The following is an 18,087-nucleotide window of genomic DNA, read 5'->3' as shown; positions in this document are numbered from 1 at the left end:
TCCCTACTTAACAGTGATTCAAGTGAGGAGTTTCTGACTTTACCTGTGGTGTAAGAACAGTATACCTTGGGTAGAAACCGTATTTCAAATTTTTAATTTTTGTTCAAGAGTCTTCATAGTTACTTTATTATAAAATAGGATTTTTAAGATAATTTTGCATGGTTGTAAGAGTTAGAGGTGTATAATACATTTTTGGCTTAATATTTTCAATTTAAAATGGATTTATCCAAACACAACCAACTGCAATGTACGTGAAGAAGTATTTTTTTAAATGATAATAGCAACATCTTTATTTAATATTACCTCTTTATGATAATAAAGTAATGTAAGTGGAAGAGCATTGTATTTTTAAAATCCCTTCTCTTTTCGTAGTGACTACTCTAGTGATTACTCTGACTGGACAGCAGATGCAGGAATTAATCTGCAGCCACCAAAGAAAGTTCCTAAGCATAAAACCAAGAAAGCAGAAAGCAGTTCAGATGAAGAGGAAGAATCTGAAAAACAGAAGCAAAAAATTAAAAAAGAAAGGAAAAAAATAAATGAAGAAAAAGATGGACCAACTTCACCAAAGAAAAAGAAGCCCAAAGAAAGAAAACAAAAGGTTGATTTCTTTTCTTTTAAATTAAAATTTAGTATTTCTTATTTCAACACTTTAAAACACACAAATAAAGTATAGCAAAAACGGGTCGCTGGGAAAGTCTTGATGCATTTTTGCATTGAAAAAATGTCATGATTTTTCTAACAACCCAATGTATAATTCACTCAAGTTTTTAGATGTTTAGCATTTAAGGATATTTACTTATAGAACTAAATATTTTAAACATTGAGAATCTTTTTTTTTTTTTTTTTTTTTTTTTTTTTTTCACTATTGGGCACGTGTGCTCGCCAGACAGACAGAGAGAGAGACATAGAGACAAAAAGCGAGAAATCACCCCCCAGGGGGGCTGGTCAGGCTGCAATTCCTTCTCCTCTTGGGATCTTGGGCACGCATGCACATGCGCCCGGCGTGAGTTTTAAGCCACCGGGTCCGGGACACAAACTGCGGTCAACTACATGGGAGACCAGCGACAGCCATTGCGCTAACTGCTGGTTCCCAACATTGAGAATCTTAAAACATGATCAGATTCTTCCTGACAGCCTGGTTGTTATTTATTCATTTATTTATATTTAAATGCTATAAAGCTTCTTATTTATTAGTCTATTAATTGCCTTTACATTTAAACATTCTTATTGCAAAAAATGAAACAGAGGGGCCAGTAGGTGACCCGGTGGTTGAAGTACTGGACTCCCACATGACCAACTGTAATTCGAGGCGTGGACCCAGTGGCTCGGAACTCAGGCTGTGCATGCATGTGTGCCCAAAATCCCAAGAGGAGAATGGAGGAGGGGGATTGCGGTATGGCCATCACCCCTAAGGAGTGATTTCTCACTTTCTCTCTCTGTCTCCAGCAAGCAAATGGGTTCTATGGCAAAAATCTCTCTTAAAAACAAACAAACAAAGAAGTCTAAGAAGAATAACACATGGAACAAGAATGACTAAACTTTTGTAGTAGACCAGAAAGCAAATAAGAAAACTAAAATGGGATGAAATAGGCTTGTTGTGTGTGAGTGTGTGAGCCATACTTTTTCAGTCCTTAGGTTAGTAGAGTATTGATTTGACTATTACATGTTCAGTCTGGAAACTTAAGGTAGAGCAGAGAAAGTAAGAAGTGAATCTTATGGAAAGATGTCTCAGATCTTAAGGAGTTGAAATTGTTACTCTTTTGTATATTTAATATCATTGTTTTGATATGACAGAATATTGTGACTGGCTCTCTGTACCAATAGATTTATTTGGGACATAGGTTAAATATAAGGTTAGGGTACTGTATGCTGTTCTATTTAGGTTTTGCCCAAATTGTCACCAGTACGCAAAACGGTAAATAGAATTGTTCTATTAGTCCTCTAGTTATCTCAAATAAACGTAACATTTCCCTTATGCGGGAAATTGTAGAGTTAGAAAGCAACTTAAAGATCATTAAGTGATTGATGTTTCTGCATTTGTTAAAAGTGAGAACTTTTTTTTTTTTTTGACTAATTCTCTTTAGGCAAAAACAGTAAGGCAGGTACACAAAATTTTTACTAAAAGAAAGAATTCTGTAGAGATGTAGTAAAGTCATCACATACCATATCTTACATAATATCATTATGTATGGCATTAGGAACTCTGGAAACCAGCTTAATATTTATCGAGTGCTTACAGTTTATAAAATAGTATGGTAGACAAAAAGAAATATAAGACATAGTTCCTGTTCTAAAAACAATGTGTGACCAACAGGATGCTTAAAAGCCCCAAGATAAGGATCAGCAGATGGTGTAATGGTTACGTCACTAGGCTCCTATGTAGTTGACCACAGTTAAAGTCCCAGACCTAATGGCTTAAACCTCACACCGGTTGCGTGTACATGTGTGCCCAAGATCCCTAGTGAAGAATGGAAGAGAAGGGATTGTGTTGTGGCCATCTCCGTGGTGGGGGGGGGGGGGGTTGATTTCTCGCTTCCTGTCTGTCTGTCTCTGGCAAGTGCATGTGGCTTTTAGCAAAAAAACAAAGAAAAAGAAGAAGGAAAAAACCCAAGATAAAAAATAGAGTCAGTGGGGCCAGCAGATGTCCTAACTGGTTAAGGCACTGGACTCTCACATGGCCAACTGCAATTCAACTCCCAGACCTTGGGGTTTGAGGCTCACGCTGGTGCATGCATATGCTTGCATGTGCTTAGACTCATAGAGGAGATTGGAGGAGAGGGGATTGTGGTGTAGCCATCCTTCAATTTCTCACTTTTCCTCTCACTGTCTCTCTCTCTGGTGAGTGCCCATGCTCTGTAGCAAAAACATAAAATAAAATAAATTAAAAAAGGAAATGCCACATGACCCATTATGTTTAATTGCTAGATCAACTTTCGAGGTTACTCAGCAATTAAGTATGGACATCTTAATGTTAGGATTTCAGATAAAGCATCCTAGAAGAAGCCTTATTTGAACTGGGCCTCGAAACAGTCCCATGGCTGGAAAGGAGAAAGGGATCTATTACTGAACCTATAAAATGATTTTTTAAAAATCTAAATGATGTGCCTGGAAATGTTTAAGAATACTTAGTTTAACCCTTTAATCATTATAAGTGACAGAGATGTACTCTAACCAAGAATTCTAGGTTTTTCTAAGAATTACTGTGGACTACAGGTTTATCATCATGATTCTTGACAGTGCTACAGTCTTACACTTAACAAACATATTTATTCCTGTTTAATACAAAATTTACCTATCTTCATATGAGCATTATCTGAGTTAACATTGATAATTTCCTTATGGGGAGAAATACTTAAATTGTACAATTAATATTCCAAATTGAGGCTAGAATTATGATTTCCAAAATTTTCCTTTTCTTTTTATCAGCCGAAGGAAACTTTTCAAACCAACTTGCTGAGAACCTCAGTATGTAAAGTTGATTAACTCAGAGCTGCTTTTAATAAAACATACTGGAAATTTCTTGTAGAATCTAACTCTGCCTTAACACACTGGGCTACTTCATAACTGGATAAAATAACTGTTTGGATATCATCTTGACTTAGTATCTCAAATCTAACACATGCAAAACTTATTTCTCAAGTGTTCCTCCTCAAACCTCCTTTTCCAGCCCTCATTTCAGTGTTGATAACATCATCTTTTGTTGTTTATACCCAAAAAAAACAGGAGTTATATTTAATTCCCCTTTTCTTTCATATTCCACATCCAGTCTATCAGAGAATTTTGTGGCTCTATCTCCTAAATATATTTAGTACTTGTCTGTTTTTCACCACTTCTACTGTTTGTGCCACTGCTGTGAGCCTCTGTGACCTCTTACCTATATTTCAGTAGTAACCTTCCATCTGTCTTCCTGCCTTTGCACTTCTCCCCCAAGGGTCTCTTCTCTAAAACAGGGGTTGACAAACTATTCAGTTGTGGGCCAGCTACTCTGCCATTCAAACTTGAAAACAACCATAGGCACAATATAAACCAATGAGTATAACTGTGTTCCAGTAGAACTTCATTTATAAAAACAGTCAGCAGGTTTGTCTTGGACTGTAAGACAAGATACATTATCTCTGCTCTGACACATTATAAGAGTGATGCTTTTTAGATGTCACATCATATCACTCTTCCACCTAAAAGTCTCCAATGGACTCATCTCACATAAAGTAATTATCAAAAAGTTTTACCCATCTTACTCTCCAAGTTGAGAATCACCCTGATAGGTTTCACTGAAAAAAAGCACAGTGTGATTGATAGGAAGAGGAAAGTGATGCTATGTGGGGAAGCACTGCTATAGGTAGTGATTTTTCATATCATATGGGACCCACTTGTTTTCGTAAACTTTTATTACTTCATAGTGATAACTACCTTTTAAAAAAAGAAAATGTTACAGAATGGGGCTAGAATGAAATTTGTATCTTAGTGCACTGATTTAAAGTACTTTAATTAGGTTTCAAAGGGTCTTCGAAAGTCCACTTTTCCTCAATGTGAGGTAACAAGAGCATTATGGCCACTTGTTGGTGACTAGCAAAGTTAAGAATTTTTTTTTCCCTTCAGAGACATACTTTTTTATTTTTACCTCTGACAGTTAAGAAGTAATGGACCTGGCATGACAACATTTTGTTTGAAAAAAATATTTTTTAAAGCCTGGCATCTTGCTTTCTTACTTTCCCTCTTTGTGACTCTCTGGCAAGCGCATGTGCCCATAGCAAATTAAAAAATAACAATAACAATAAATAAAATTAAATAATTATTTTTAAAAAGAAAACAGAGTGTGAAGTGCCTGCTTTAAGGAGAAAGGAACATTCTTGAGCTATATAGAATATTTAGCTCCAGGAAATAGCTTTTTTATATCTTGTACTACTTACATATTAGAATATCTTATTTAGTTCTTACATAATGTGTAGAAATAAAAAACTCAATTATGTCTTGGTTTTGTTATGTGGAATATTTATAAAACTGATAGTATTTTAAAAGGAAAGATTAGAGCTCATATGTTGGAGTTTGTGAGGAGTATCTTATCACTTACTTTCATTGTCAAGTGTTAATGAATTTGGTTTTGCTATCCAGTTTTCTTTTTATGCATGATTTAGAGGTTGAATAATTGCTGTCATTCTTGTCCAGTTAATGGTTAAAGAATGTATATTTCTGTACAAAGGTTCCCTTTTGTGTGTTTAACTACCCCCTGTAATTGTTTTAAGAGTGGATTGATGGATGCATGCTTTCATGATACACTGTTTTGAACATCTTTAGAGACTGGCTGTGGGAGAACTAACTGAAAATGGTTTGACGTTAGAAGAATGGTTGCCTTCAACGTGGATTACAGATACCCTTCCCCGAAGATGTCCATTTGTGCCACAGATGGGTGACGAGGTATTTTTAAACTTTAAAATTAACCTTTGTTTGCTTTCAGGTAGCTTTAAACTTTTTTTTTTTTAATAACTCGTGAAGTAAAACTCTAAAAAATAGTGGGCTTTTTGTAAAGTATCTCGATCTAGGTATTTGTAGCTGTGTATAGAGAAAGTATGTTTAGATCTAACGATATTCTCTTTTGAGGCTGCTTTAAGTATTATAATAGTAAATCTGCACTTTGTGGTTAAAAATCCTTAAAAAAAATAAAAACAAAGGAAAAGAAAGAAAAAACATAGTTATGATTAAGTCATGTTACGACAGCTTGAACAATAGGACATAATAAAATATGAGTTTTTATGAGGTCAAAGGACATTCAATTTTCTGTACAATTTTCTTTACACTTTTAGCTGATATCTTGGATCATCTGTACAACTTTAGGTGATACCTTACATCACAGATTAAAGAAAACACATCCAGGTTTTTTTAATTCTGACTTCATTTACTTTTTAGGTTTATTATTTCCGACAAGGACATGAAGCATATGTTGAAATGGCCCGGAAAAATAAAATTTATAGTATCAATCCAAAAAAACAGCCATGGCATAAAATGGAACTACGGGTATGGCATTTGTTTATTGTTTAATAGTCAAAAAATGCAATTATGAATGATAGAGAAAATTGTATCAGTAGTTGCTGTTATATTGTCATAGTAAGAAACTAGAGGAAGATGTCTTATTTAAGTAGTCCTGGAAATTGGGAGTTATTTAATTTTCAGTCAAAGAAACACAAGATTACTGAATTTATGTACTCTAATATAGTTTGTAAGTTGAATGCAAAATTTACCTACAGTGTCTAAGGTAACCTCCTTTATATTTGTAAAATTGATAAGTGTATTTAGTTTTTTTTTTTTATTTTTATTTTGAGAGGTTTTTGTTATATGGTGCGTGCACTCGCCAGACAGAGACAGAGAGACAGAAAGTGAGAAATCACTCCCTAGGGGGGATGGCCATGCCGCGGTCCCTTCTTCTCTTGGGATCTTGGGCACATACACACACGCGCCCGGCATGAGTTTAATCCACCAGGTCTGGGACTCAAACCACAGTCAACTACATGGGAGTCCAGCGACATAGCCGTTATGCTAACAGCTGCTCCCAGTGTATTTAGATTTATTAACAAGAGTTCAGAATTATCTAGAGATCTGGAAACTTATTTCAGTGAGATATTTCTTATTTTTCTTTACTTTCTAAAATGATACAATTTGTATACTATTAAGTACACAAATCTTAAGTATACAGCTCAATGAATTTTTACATATACATATCACCTTGATAAGATTACAACCAAAAATGTTTTCTCAGCTATATTTATGTGTGTATTTTGTGGTGTATTTTGTAAAGATGGTTTTTTTATGTTCTTTATCTTTCTCAGGAACAAGAACTGATGAAAATAGTTGGCATAAAGTATGAAGTGGGACTACCTACTCTTTGCTGCCTTAAACTTGCTTTTCTTGATCCTGATACTGGTAAACTGACTGGTGGATCATTTACCATGAAGTAAGGACTGTTGAAAGAGGCAATGGTTTCTTAGTATTGTAGATTATTTTTCAAGATTCAGATAAATTTGAACATCTTTTAGATATTTTTAGGTATGTGACCTAATCAGTTTGTTTCTATTTGTAATTAGATACCATGATATGCCTGACGTTATAGATTTCCTAGTCTTGAGACAACAATTTGACGACGCAAAGTATAGGCGGTGGAATATAGGTGGGTAATTTATTTAGAAGCCAGAAGTGTTCGTTCGGTCTCTTTTTCCTAGTAAGTGATGTACTGTTTTATAATTTAGAAAAAGATAATTAGAGATTACTTTCTGCTACTTGTTGAACATCGAAAGCAAAGTAAGAAATCTTGTCAGAGCTATTTTTTAATTTCTATTTAAGAATGAAATTTTGGGATAGCCTGTAGCATAGTGGTTAAGGCAGCTAGATACTACATGACTAACTGTAGTCTGAGTCCCAGATCAGGCAGCTTCAAAAGCATCCCAGGCATAGTGTATGTGCCTGAAGTCCCAAAAAGGAGGGAGGTATGGAAAAGAAGGGATAGCAAGATGATCAAGGGTAATCATTCCCTACTGGGGATGCTTTCTCATTTTCTTCTATCTCTCTCTCTCTCTCTGATGTGTGCCCTCTGGCAAATCTTGAAAATAAGAAAGAAATTTCTTTAAATTATGTTAGGCTGAAATTCTAAACATTTTTCTCTTACATGTATTAACACTGTTGTAATAGTACTTTTCTGTCAAGCTATTTTACATGATGAATTCAGTTTCTATCAAAAATATTAATTACAGAATCCAAATTCAAAGCCAAAAGAAGCCTTTACATAATGTGTAATAATTTGAACTAAGACAAAGATGAACATGTTTTGCTTTGTTTGCTTAGTCCTATTGTAATCTTTAAAATTAGTATTGTAAGCAGCTCTCAAAGATGCTTTGAAATTCTTGAAAGTTTTAGGCATTTCAATGCATTAATTTATGTACAGATGAGAATATTATTCATTAAGATAGTTCTTTTTAAAATTTCAAACATAACCACTGTTTGTCATCACAGAATGTAGTATGTTAGCTCGGGACTTGAGCTATAGTTAGCCATGTGGGAGTCCAGCACCCTGCCAGCCCCACCCATGTACCTTTTATCTGGAAGCTTTCAGAGATGTATTCCATCAAGTAAGGGACTAAACCAAGAGAGCGAAAATGCAGAATCCCTACAAGGGAATAGGATGTCCAGAATAGGAAACTTCAAAAGGAATTTCTAGGAAACAGTCAATAAAAGTCTCTGGATAGTAGCAGACTAGCAAGTTTAAAAAAATAACCAGTCCAAGACCTGCAGGTGGCATGGTGGTTGGCTCACTGGATCCCACATGGCCAACTCTCCAGTTCGAGTCCCAGACCTGGTGGCCTGAGTGAGAAACATGCCATATGCATGTGTGTGCAAGTCCAAAGTTTCTGGAGGAGAGGGAATTATGGCATTGCCATCTCCTGGGGATGATGTCTTTTTCCCTCTCTCCTGTGAGCACACATGCTCTATGGCAAGAAAATCTTTAAGAAAGAAAGGAAGAACCTAGCTAGTCTGAAAGATGTTGCCATCCAAGAGAGAAGTCTATGCAGAGAAACAGTAGCAAGCATTAAAAAAATTAAAAATACTTAAGTAGACAAATACCAGAATTTTCTCATTTGGGTTATATTATTTTTCTTTATTTATAGGTTAACATTCTAAATTAGTGTTTTATCAGTCTTTTGTATCTGGGAATATATGCATTTACCTACAAACTGCCCTATAAAATTACATTAACAGTAATTTTTACTTCAGTCTCTGCTCAGGAATGTTTTAAGGCTTACTCTGGATAGTGGACTCTACATCCTCATTTTTATCAATCTACAGATAATAATTCAATGTGATTAGGTATACATTATCCAGGTCTTCCTTTTTAGTGTAATCTATCAGTCTGTGCAATGTTGGAAGAAATAGATCTGCGAAACTTATGTTTACTGTAAATTTGTAGTAGTATCAAAAATTCTATTTATTGGGACCAGCAGTTAGGGTAATGGCTGTGTCGCTGGACTCCCACGTAATCGATCACGGTTCGAGTCCCGGACCTGGTGGCTTAAAACTCAAACCAAGCACGCATGCCCAAGATCCCGAGAGGAGAATGGAGAAGAGATTGCAGCGTGGCCATCCCCCCAGACGGTGATTTCTTGCTTTCTGTCTCTCTATCTCTCTCTGTCTGGCGAGCGCACGTGCCCTGTAGCAAAAACCTCTCAAAAAAAAAAAAATCTTTTAAATTGCGTGGTAGCCTAGTAGCGTCTTGCTAAGCTCAGTTTCACTAATACACATCTGAGGAGCAATTAGAGATTCTCAGTCTAGTAGTGGGTTATGTTTCCCATTAAATTACTTGTTACAGTGCTTGAATATAAACATGGATTAAACGTATACATACTCAAAGTTTACATATACATTCACACATATATTTAGGGAGTCTTCAGAAAGTTCATGGGGAAATGTGTATTATGAAGAAAACAATGCATGGATTTTAGAATTTTTGTACCTGAGTAAACTTACATTTTAATTTTCTTTTATTTTTTATTCTTGCTGTAAGGTACATGCATTCCCCAGGGAGACAGAGTGAGGGAAAGTGAGAAATCACTCCCCTCCCTCAAAGGGGATGGCTACACCACAGTCCTTTTTCATTCTCCTCTTGAGATTTTGGGCATAAATGCACACTGCTTGATGTGTTTTTCAAGCCACCAAGTCCTGAGCTTAAACAGAATTGGCTATGTGGGATCCAGCACTTTAACTAGCATACCACCTGCTTGCTATCCCCTCTCCCTCTCTCCCCCCATTTTTTAAACTAAAGGGCATATGCATTTGCTATTGACAGGGAGAGAGACGGAGGGAAAGGAGAAAGTTACTTCTATGAAGAATAGTCACACACCAGTCATTTCTCCTCCATCTCCCTCCCTCCTTTTGGAATTTTGAGACCACACACATGTTCCCTGTGTGTCTCAAGTCAGTGGGTCTGGGACTCAAACCATGTAGTCAGCCATGTGAGATCCAGCTATCATAACCACTAGGTCACAGATCCAGCCCAACATTAACTTTGAAGTGTGTGTGTGTGTGTATCAACAACATGCAATTGTATTCTATTAATATCTGTTTATTTCTGTCTCCCCTTTTTTTATTTTTATGATTCCTCCCCCCTGTTTTTCTGACTTTTAGTTCTTTCAGTGCTGTATGTCTTTATAAACTGTTAGATATTTTTTGGTAAGAAATGAGAACATAAATGAATAATCTTCTCTGTATGAGTTTCAAAATAAAACTGATTCAGATTAGTTGGTAACTTGATTCAGTTTTTTCCTTAACTATATGTTTAAAATGTGAAGAATACCTTAAATAGACACTAAAAAATACCATGATGCTAGGCATCATCATTTCTATTTAGTAGATGAGGAAATTGAAGTTCAAAAATAACTAATTACTGTGTTCAAAGTCACACAGGTATGTTATTTGAATCTGTGTCTTTCAGACTGGTATCTGGGAAAACCTCAGTATCTTCCCCTCCCCCCCCCCATGGGAATGGCCACATCTCAGTCCCTTCTCCTGGGATTTTGGGCATGCATACTCAGCATGATTTTTAAGCTGCCTGGTCTGGGGCTTAAAGCATGGTTAGCCATATGGGAATCTAGCCCCTTAACCTTCATGCCACCTTCTGGCCCCTATTTTTGCTATTTTTAGGCGGAAGTCTTGATTGTTGGTTGGGGAGACTTGAATACAGAAAGTGAGAAATTGAGAATTGACTATAAATGTTTGTAGACCAGAAATTATCTGAATTATATTTTTATTTGAGTAAATGTTTATGTATGAATGAATAATGAATTTAAAATGTTGGGTGGGTGGATTAAAAACTTTAAGACAAATGAATTTCTTCATACCATCATGAAATTTTAAAAATTGGGATTGGAAGCTGGCTAAGTTAAACTTAGTGTATGCTTATTAAACACTTTTTTCCTTGGTATTACTGATTTAATAAGTTATTCTTGGGATTTGTGGGCCACTGCTTCTGTCTTCTGAAATTATACAGTTTACCTTAAAAGTTTACTTTGGGAAAAAGCACTATATTTTAAGTTATATGAAAAAGCAATAGCAGCAGCAGCAATGTACTTTAATGAGATGGCTTTTGTTTTCCAGGTGACCGCTTCAGATCAGTCATTGATGATGCCTGGTGGTTTGGGACAATTGAAAGCCAGGAACCTCTTCAGCCTGAGTACCCTGATAGTTTATTTCAGTGCTATAATGTTTGGTAAGGAAGCATTTGTTGTATTTTAGTTCAGTCAGCCTTGCCTGATAATTTTTCATCATCTGTTAATAAAGGGATAAATATACTTCTTTTTAACATTGAAGCAATTGTTTTAATAGTAAGATTTTATAAAAATGGAAACATAATACTTAGATTTTGATGTAAGGATTTTCCTTCCTTTTAGCTGGGACAATGGAGATACAGAAAAGATGAGTCCATGGGATATGGAACTTATACCTAATAATGGTAAGTGTATGATAAAACTTTTTATGTTTGAATTGTTGAGTTAATTCCTTAAATAAGAAATCTGATTTGTTAACTTGCTATCACATGGGGTTGATGTAAGGATCATATTGAAATTGTTCATTAAACAAGTACATTTGTATACCCACTGTTGATGCTTGAGGTAGGGAAATCAGTGAATAAATAGACAATAATTCTCATCCTCCTGGTATTTCTAATCTAGTAAAAGACTAGAGTTAATTCATTACCACAAAAATGAAAATGTTTTGTTAATCATTGTTTATCCCTAGAAAGTGAGCACTTGGAGGGGATAGAGACAGTTTGTAATTTCAGCAGAATACTTAGAGTATAACATAATAGTTAAGAGGCCAGGCATTTAATTGAGACATACAGATTCGTATCTTGGCCATATAATTTTCTTTGTGATATTAACAAGTTCAATAAAATCTCAACACCCCAAATTCTTAAGACTCAGACTTTGAAATGGTCTAAATTCATGTCTACCTTATAGCACTGTATTGATGATTAAATGAGAGCATATGTGTAAAGTGCTTGCTGTAGGTTCCAGCAGGCGGCATGGTGGTTAAGGGTGCTGGACTCTCATGTGGCCTACTGCAGTTCAAGTCCTGGATTTGGCAGCTTACTTTCGCACTTTCTCTTTTTCTCACTCTCTCTCTGATCAAGTTAAGATAAATTAATTAATTAATTTAAAAAGTTAAATAAAATAATTATTTAGAAAAAGCTTTAAATCACTTGTTGTATAGCCTTGACATTCAATAAAGAGGTCATAGTTATAATTAATAATAACTGTCATACTCAGGATTTAACAATTAACCCTAGGCAGTGAGTATGACATCTTTCTAATACTGAGAAAAGGTTGGCATAGAGATTGCTTTTTCTTTTTACTTTATTGTCCATTTTTTAATGTTAATTTTTTTAGAATTATTTATTTTCATTGTGTTGATGAATATTTTTCTATTTGACTAGAGGGAGAGAAAGGGAAAGTGAGAAGGCAAACTGCCAGGTCCAGAACTCTAACCTCAGTCGACATGTAGGAGTTCAGCGACTTATCCACCATACTACCTTTCAGCCCCTTTTCTATTAATTTTCAAAAAGTAAAATGCATAACACGTAATTGTATATGCTTGGAAAGGATTAAAAGGTTATGTTCCAGATTATTAATGATTATTTATAGAGTGTAGAATTTTGAAGACATCGGGACCAGCAGTAAGTATAATGGCTATGTCGCTGGGCTCCCATGTTGTCGAGCATGGTTCAAGTCCCATACCCGGTGATTTAAACTCAGGCCGGGTGCATGTGCTTGTGTACCCAAGATCCTGAGAGGAGAATGGAGGAGAAGGGATTGCAGCATGGCCATCCCCTTAGGGATGTGATTTCTCGCTTTCTGACTCTCTGTCTCTCTCTGTCTTTCCAGTGAGCGCACGCGCCATATAGCAAAAACTTATTCAAAAAAAAAAGAAAGAATTTTGAAGACATCATAAATTATCTTTTACATTATCCTGTACTATTATATTTTCTTAAACAATATTATTTTTGCTATCAGATTAAAAATAAAGATCTTTTTTAAAACAAAAATACTTCATTTTAAATGTAGAAATGATCATTTATAAATAAGAGTTGGCTCAGTAGTTATCATATTCTAGAAAGTCAGAAATGATCATTATCAGAGGAAGTAAACCCAATCTAGTAAACCTTAGAAATGAAAAAATGGTCAAGATGATGTTTAAAATATGTTTTTGGCAGAAATTACTACTTTGGGGACCAGCAGTTAGCGTAATGGCTATATAGCTGGACTCCCACGTAGTCGACCATGGTTCGCGTCCCGGACCCGGTGGCTTAAAACTCATGCCGGGCGTGTGTGCGTGTATGGCCATCCCCCGCTGGGGGGTGATTTCTCGCTTTCTGTCTCTCTGTCTCTCTCTGTCTGTCTGGTGAGCGCATGTTCCCTATGGCAAAAACCTCTAAAAATAAATAAATAAAAGGAAAGAGATTACCACCTTGAAAGTCAAATGCTAATAATGTATTTTTCATCAAACTGCTAAATTTGAGTTGTTTAAAGCTAAAAAAATACCTTAGTGAACTTAAGATACGTGACTTATCTTCTGGTTTTGTTTCTTTTGTGGAAGTCTGAATTTGAAGTCACATTGGACTATAGTGAATATGTGAGAAATGAAGCCAGTTGTTGTAATGTCTCGGTTATTTAAAAAATAAATTAATGATACTAATTTACTATTTTGTTGCCTTCCTAAATATCTCGGAGGGTTGTGGGGTGTAGATTTTTGTTGTTTTTGTTCTGTTTGAATATATATACATACCTTCCTATATAGTTTAATTATAGTTAGTGAGAAGGAAGAATTCTGATTGTATACAAACAATGGCATATTACCAGTGTTTCTCTGGTGAAGTCTAGTACTATGGAAAAATCACCTGGCACACTTTGTGTCAGAGGCATCCTCTAATGGTTCTCTTAGCTAAAATGTTAAAGATACCGACATGTGGGAAACATACCTTTATCCGGTAAGAGCAGCAAACATCAGAATCATCTGTCGATATTCATAATTCTCTCATTGATGTTTAATGTTTTTTAAATATTACTACATTAAAAAGTTGAGATAATGTTAAATATTCCTAAAAAATGTTAACTGTTTTAACTAGTATGTATTTTCTCAAAGTAAATACAGCAATTCAGTTTCTAAATGGTTCAGAAAACTTGGAAATTTTGGTCATTTTATAGAACTGACTTTTCTTTCATCTCTAACTTATTTGTAGAGCAAGTTTTTAATTATAGTTTCAGAGAAATAATGATTATTATCTTTTTTTTAATTTTTAAAAATTATTTTATTTAGCTTTATTTATTTATTTTAATTTGACTAGAGAGGGACAGAAAGAGAGAGAGAGTGAGAAAGCAAGCCACCAGGTCCAGGATTTGAACTAGAGTCGGCCATGTGGGAGTCCAGTGGCCTTAACCATTACACCACCTGCCAGCCCCATGATTATCTTTTTAAGATCCTTTTTAAAAATAACGTAAAGGGCCAGGTGGTGGCATTGTGGTAAAAGCTGTTAGATCCCCCATGACTGACCATAAGGTTCCAGTTGCAGACCCAGCGGCTTGACAAACATGGCAGGCATGTGTGCATGCATGCCCAAGATCCAAAAAAGTATGGAGAAAGGATTGTGGTGTGATCTCACATGGGGAATGCTTTGTCACTTTCCCTCTCATTCTTTCTAAAAATATTTAAATTTATTGACCTTTGAAGATACTTTCCTGTATGAAAAATAAAGAATATATTTACCAGTCCACTCTGTAGCCTAATGGTTGAAGAAGCCAGTTCCTATATGACCAACATGCAATTTGAGGTCTCAACGTGGCAGTTTGACAGTACATGTGCATGCCTTCCTCACATCCCAAAAGGTGGGAGAGATGGTGAAGGAATTGTGGCATGACCATTAACCATGGGAGGTGCTTTTTCCTCCCCCTTTTTCTCTGTCTCTTGCAAGGGCACACAACCTCAAGCCCTCCACCCCTCATTTTTTTAACCAAATAGTTACAAAATTATACTTTATTTTGAATTGAGCAGGTGACATGGAGATTAAGGTGCCTGGATCACCACATGACTGACTATGTAGTTTGGATCCAGATAACTTGAAAATCACACTGGGCACATGTGTGTGCCTGCCCAAAAGTCTGAGAGGAGAATGGAGGAGAAGGGATTGTGGCATGGCCATCCACCCAAGGGGTGATTTCTCACTTTCCCTCTCTGTCTCTTGTGATCACGTGTGCCCTACCATAAAAAAATCTTAAAAAAAAAAAATTAATAATACTCCTTCAATTCTATTCTCTAAAGCTAACCTAAGTATAAATAAGTTATTTCACTGATCTGCTTTTCTATATGTTTCAGCTGTATTTCCTGAAGAACTGGGTACCAGTGTTCCTTTAACTGATACTGAGTGCAGATCTTTAATCTATAAACCTCTTGATGGTGAATGGGGAACCAATCCAAGAGATGAAGAATGTGAGAGAATTGTTGCAGGAATAAACCAGTTGATGACACTAGGTAAATAATAACAATATACGCATATAGAAAGAAAAAGAAATTACTAATATTCAAGTGAAAATTTTTACACAATATACGTTAGTGTTTTTCAAACACTTTTAAGTGGAATCTTTTTTGAATGGGGTCTTTCACAGGATTTAAATACCAAAAATAGTCATAAATGGAGTGACTCAAGTTGTATTTCAGAGTCAGTGCCTCGCAGAAATGCCAGCGGTATTACCTCTCAAAAATCTCAATTCACCTCAGTTTATTTGAAAATCCTTGACCTATTTAAGTTGACTTAATGTAATGTGGAGGAGGAGGGTTGAAAGTGGAATTACAATTATGGATAGTGGTACCTGTTAACCTCCAACTTTATATATACATATTACAAGAGGATCTTTTTAGAGGAAGAGGAGAGGTATGTGAACTATTTTGTTTAATTATAAAAAATGGGAAAGGAAGAAAATAATACCCACAAACTGGATTTGTGAGCAAAGAATCAGCTTCAGAGTCTAGGGAGAAATCAACATGCTTAAGAAGAGCTAAAAACACTGGAGGTACAGATTGGAAGATATTCAAGTCTGAAGTCTTAGAAAAGAGCAACAGATTATGAAATGTGCTTATAAGCACTGACCTAATATTAAGGATGTGAAGAACTTTCATATGTGATCAAAAAGTGAAGTTTCTGATTTTGCTGTACTGGTATGTCAGCTTCTGCTTTTTCTCCTTTCTGCTTACCTGAAATTTCATAGACTAATGTCATAAAGATGAGATAAGGTGATAAGTTTTGAGAAAGCCAAAAGTTACATTTGAATGTTGTATGTTAGAATGTTAATGATAGAATGGGTTTGTCAAATACATGGTAGTATGCAGATTTATTAATAGGAATTACTAGTTTTCAATTATAGAAATGTATACATATGTTCACAGTAGGTCAGATTTATATATTTTCTGTCATTTCTAGGAATAAAAAATTTCCCTTGAATTTTACAGTATAAATGTAGACCAGTAAAAAGTGAGACCCTTCTTTATGACAACTTCTTGTGTATTTTCTGTGAAAAAACAGTGACAGACTGATGATATAAATTAGGATTTACGTCTTAATTCAAGCAGAAGTCTCCCTGGTATTATTTTAAGCATACAAAAAATAAATTTATTACATTATTTATTTATTTTAGATATTGCTTCAGCATTTGTGGCCCCTGTGGATCTGCAAGCATATCCCATGTATTGTACTGTAGTGGCATATCCAACGGATCTAAGTACAATTAAACAAAGACTGGAAAACAGATTTTACAGGTTAGAACCATTAGCTCCTACCAAAAGAAAGCTAAATGATCCATTCACTCTTTACTGATCTTCTATAACAATGTTTATTATCTTTTATATGTGTGTGATTCCTGTGGGGATCATGTTAAAAAGTAGACTCTGGGCCCAACTTGGTGACACAGATGGTACAGTGCTATTGTGTGATAATGGAGCCATACAGGAAGGCCCAGGGTTCAGATCCCAGGTCAACTTGAACATGCAGGGTACACCTGCAATCCTGGCTGGATGGAAGGCTGGTGAGGAGGATTGTGGCATGCCAAGACCCTGTGAGGCGTCCCTGTCTGTCTTGTCTAATCTCTGTTTCTTAAAATAAACTTTAAGAAAAAGATAATAAGCTTTTCAGTAAATTTGGAGTAGAGCCTGAGATTCTGCATTTCTAAGTAGTACCCAGTAAGCTAGTGCTGCTGGTCTGTAGACCACATTTGTGATATGGTTCCTATATAAAGGTATTCTTAGATTCTGGTAAGATATGATGCTCGCTATCCTTTTATTGATTAATTTGTTTAGTTTTTTGTTTGTTTGTTAGTTTTTTTGCCACAAGGCGCTTACACTTGCTAGAGAGAGACAGACAGAAGAAAAGTGAGCAATCATTTGCTGGTGGGAGCAGGATTTTTATGAATGACCACAGTGCCCTCCATTCTCTGGTTGGGATTTTGGGCAGGCATGCACACACATACACAGGCTTGATTTTTAAGCTGCTGGATCCAAGATCCTATGGTTGGCCATGTGGAAATCCAGTACCTTAACCACCATTCCACCTGCTATTCCTTTCATATTGTGTTTTATAAAGCAATCCAACGTATTTGATTTTTTGTGTCTATAATATGTTTATGGGTTTAAAAAAAATATGAAACAGGGACCAGCAGGTGGTGTGTTGGTTAAAGCACTGGACATTCCCACATATGGCCAACCACGGTTCGAGTCCTGGACCTGGTGTCTTACTTTCACACTTTCCCTCTTTCTTTCTCTGTGTGTATCTTGCTCTGGTCAAATTATTTAACAAAAAAGAAAAAAAGAAAGAAAGAAAATTAAATAAGTCTTTAAAATTTTTTTGAAAAAAATATGGAACATTGTGTTTTACTATTTTGCTTATATTCAGTTTAATAAAATAAAATGGAAAAGATTCCATTTTTCAGTTATATATTAGTGAGATATAGAACTGCAGTTGAAAACCCAGACATACTTTCAATTAATTTTCATTTTATAATTAAC

General features: G+C 35.5%; 1 protein-coding gene across 2 annotated transcripts in view; it reads left to right on the top strand.

Moving 5' to 3' along the window:
- The window catches only part of PHIP (PHIP subunit of CUL4-Ring ligase complex), a gene marked incomplete at its 5' end in the record, with an annotated part of 157,081 nt that overhangs the window by 114,595 nt on the left and 24,399 nt on the right, over positions 1 to 18,087 (top strand). For both annotated transcript variants that reach the window (XM_014585861.2, XM_014585862.2), the window contains 9 exon segments: positions 373 to 601; positions 5,299 to 5,418; positions 5,908 to 6,015; positions 6,825 to 6,949; positions 7,080 to 7,162; positions 11,137 to 11,248; positions 11,430 to 11,491; positions 15,409 to 15,564; positions 16,725 to 16,845. In XM_014585861.2, the coding sequence (XP_014441347.1) occupies positions 373 to 601; positions 5,299 to 5,418; positions 5,908 to 6,015; positions 6,825 to 6,949; positions 7,080 to 7,162; positions 11,137 to 11,248; positions 11,430 to 11,491; positions 15,409 to 15,564; positions 16,725 to 16,845 (1,116 nt within the window).

This window comes from Tupaia chinensis, unplaced genomic scaffold (assembly GCF_000334495.1).
Source record: "Tupaia chinensis unplaced genomic scaffold, TupChi_1.0 Scaffold000097_1, whole genome shotgun sequence".
Classification (NCBI taxonomy): domain Eukaryota; kingdom Metazoa; phylum Chordata; class Mammalia; order Scandentia; family Tupaiidae; genus Tupaia; species Tupaia belangeri.
The sequence above is the reverse complement of the archived record's forward strand: the minus strand, read 5'-3'. Positions and strand labels throughout refer to the sequence as shown.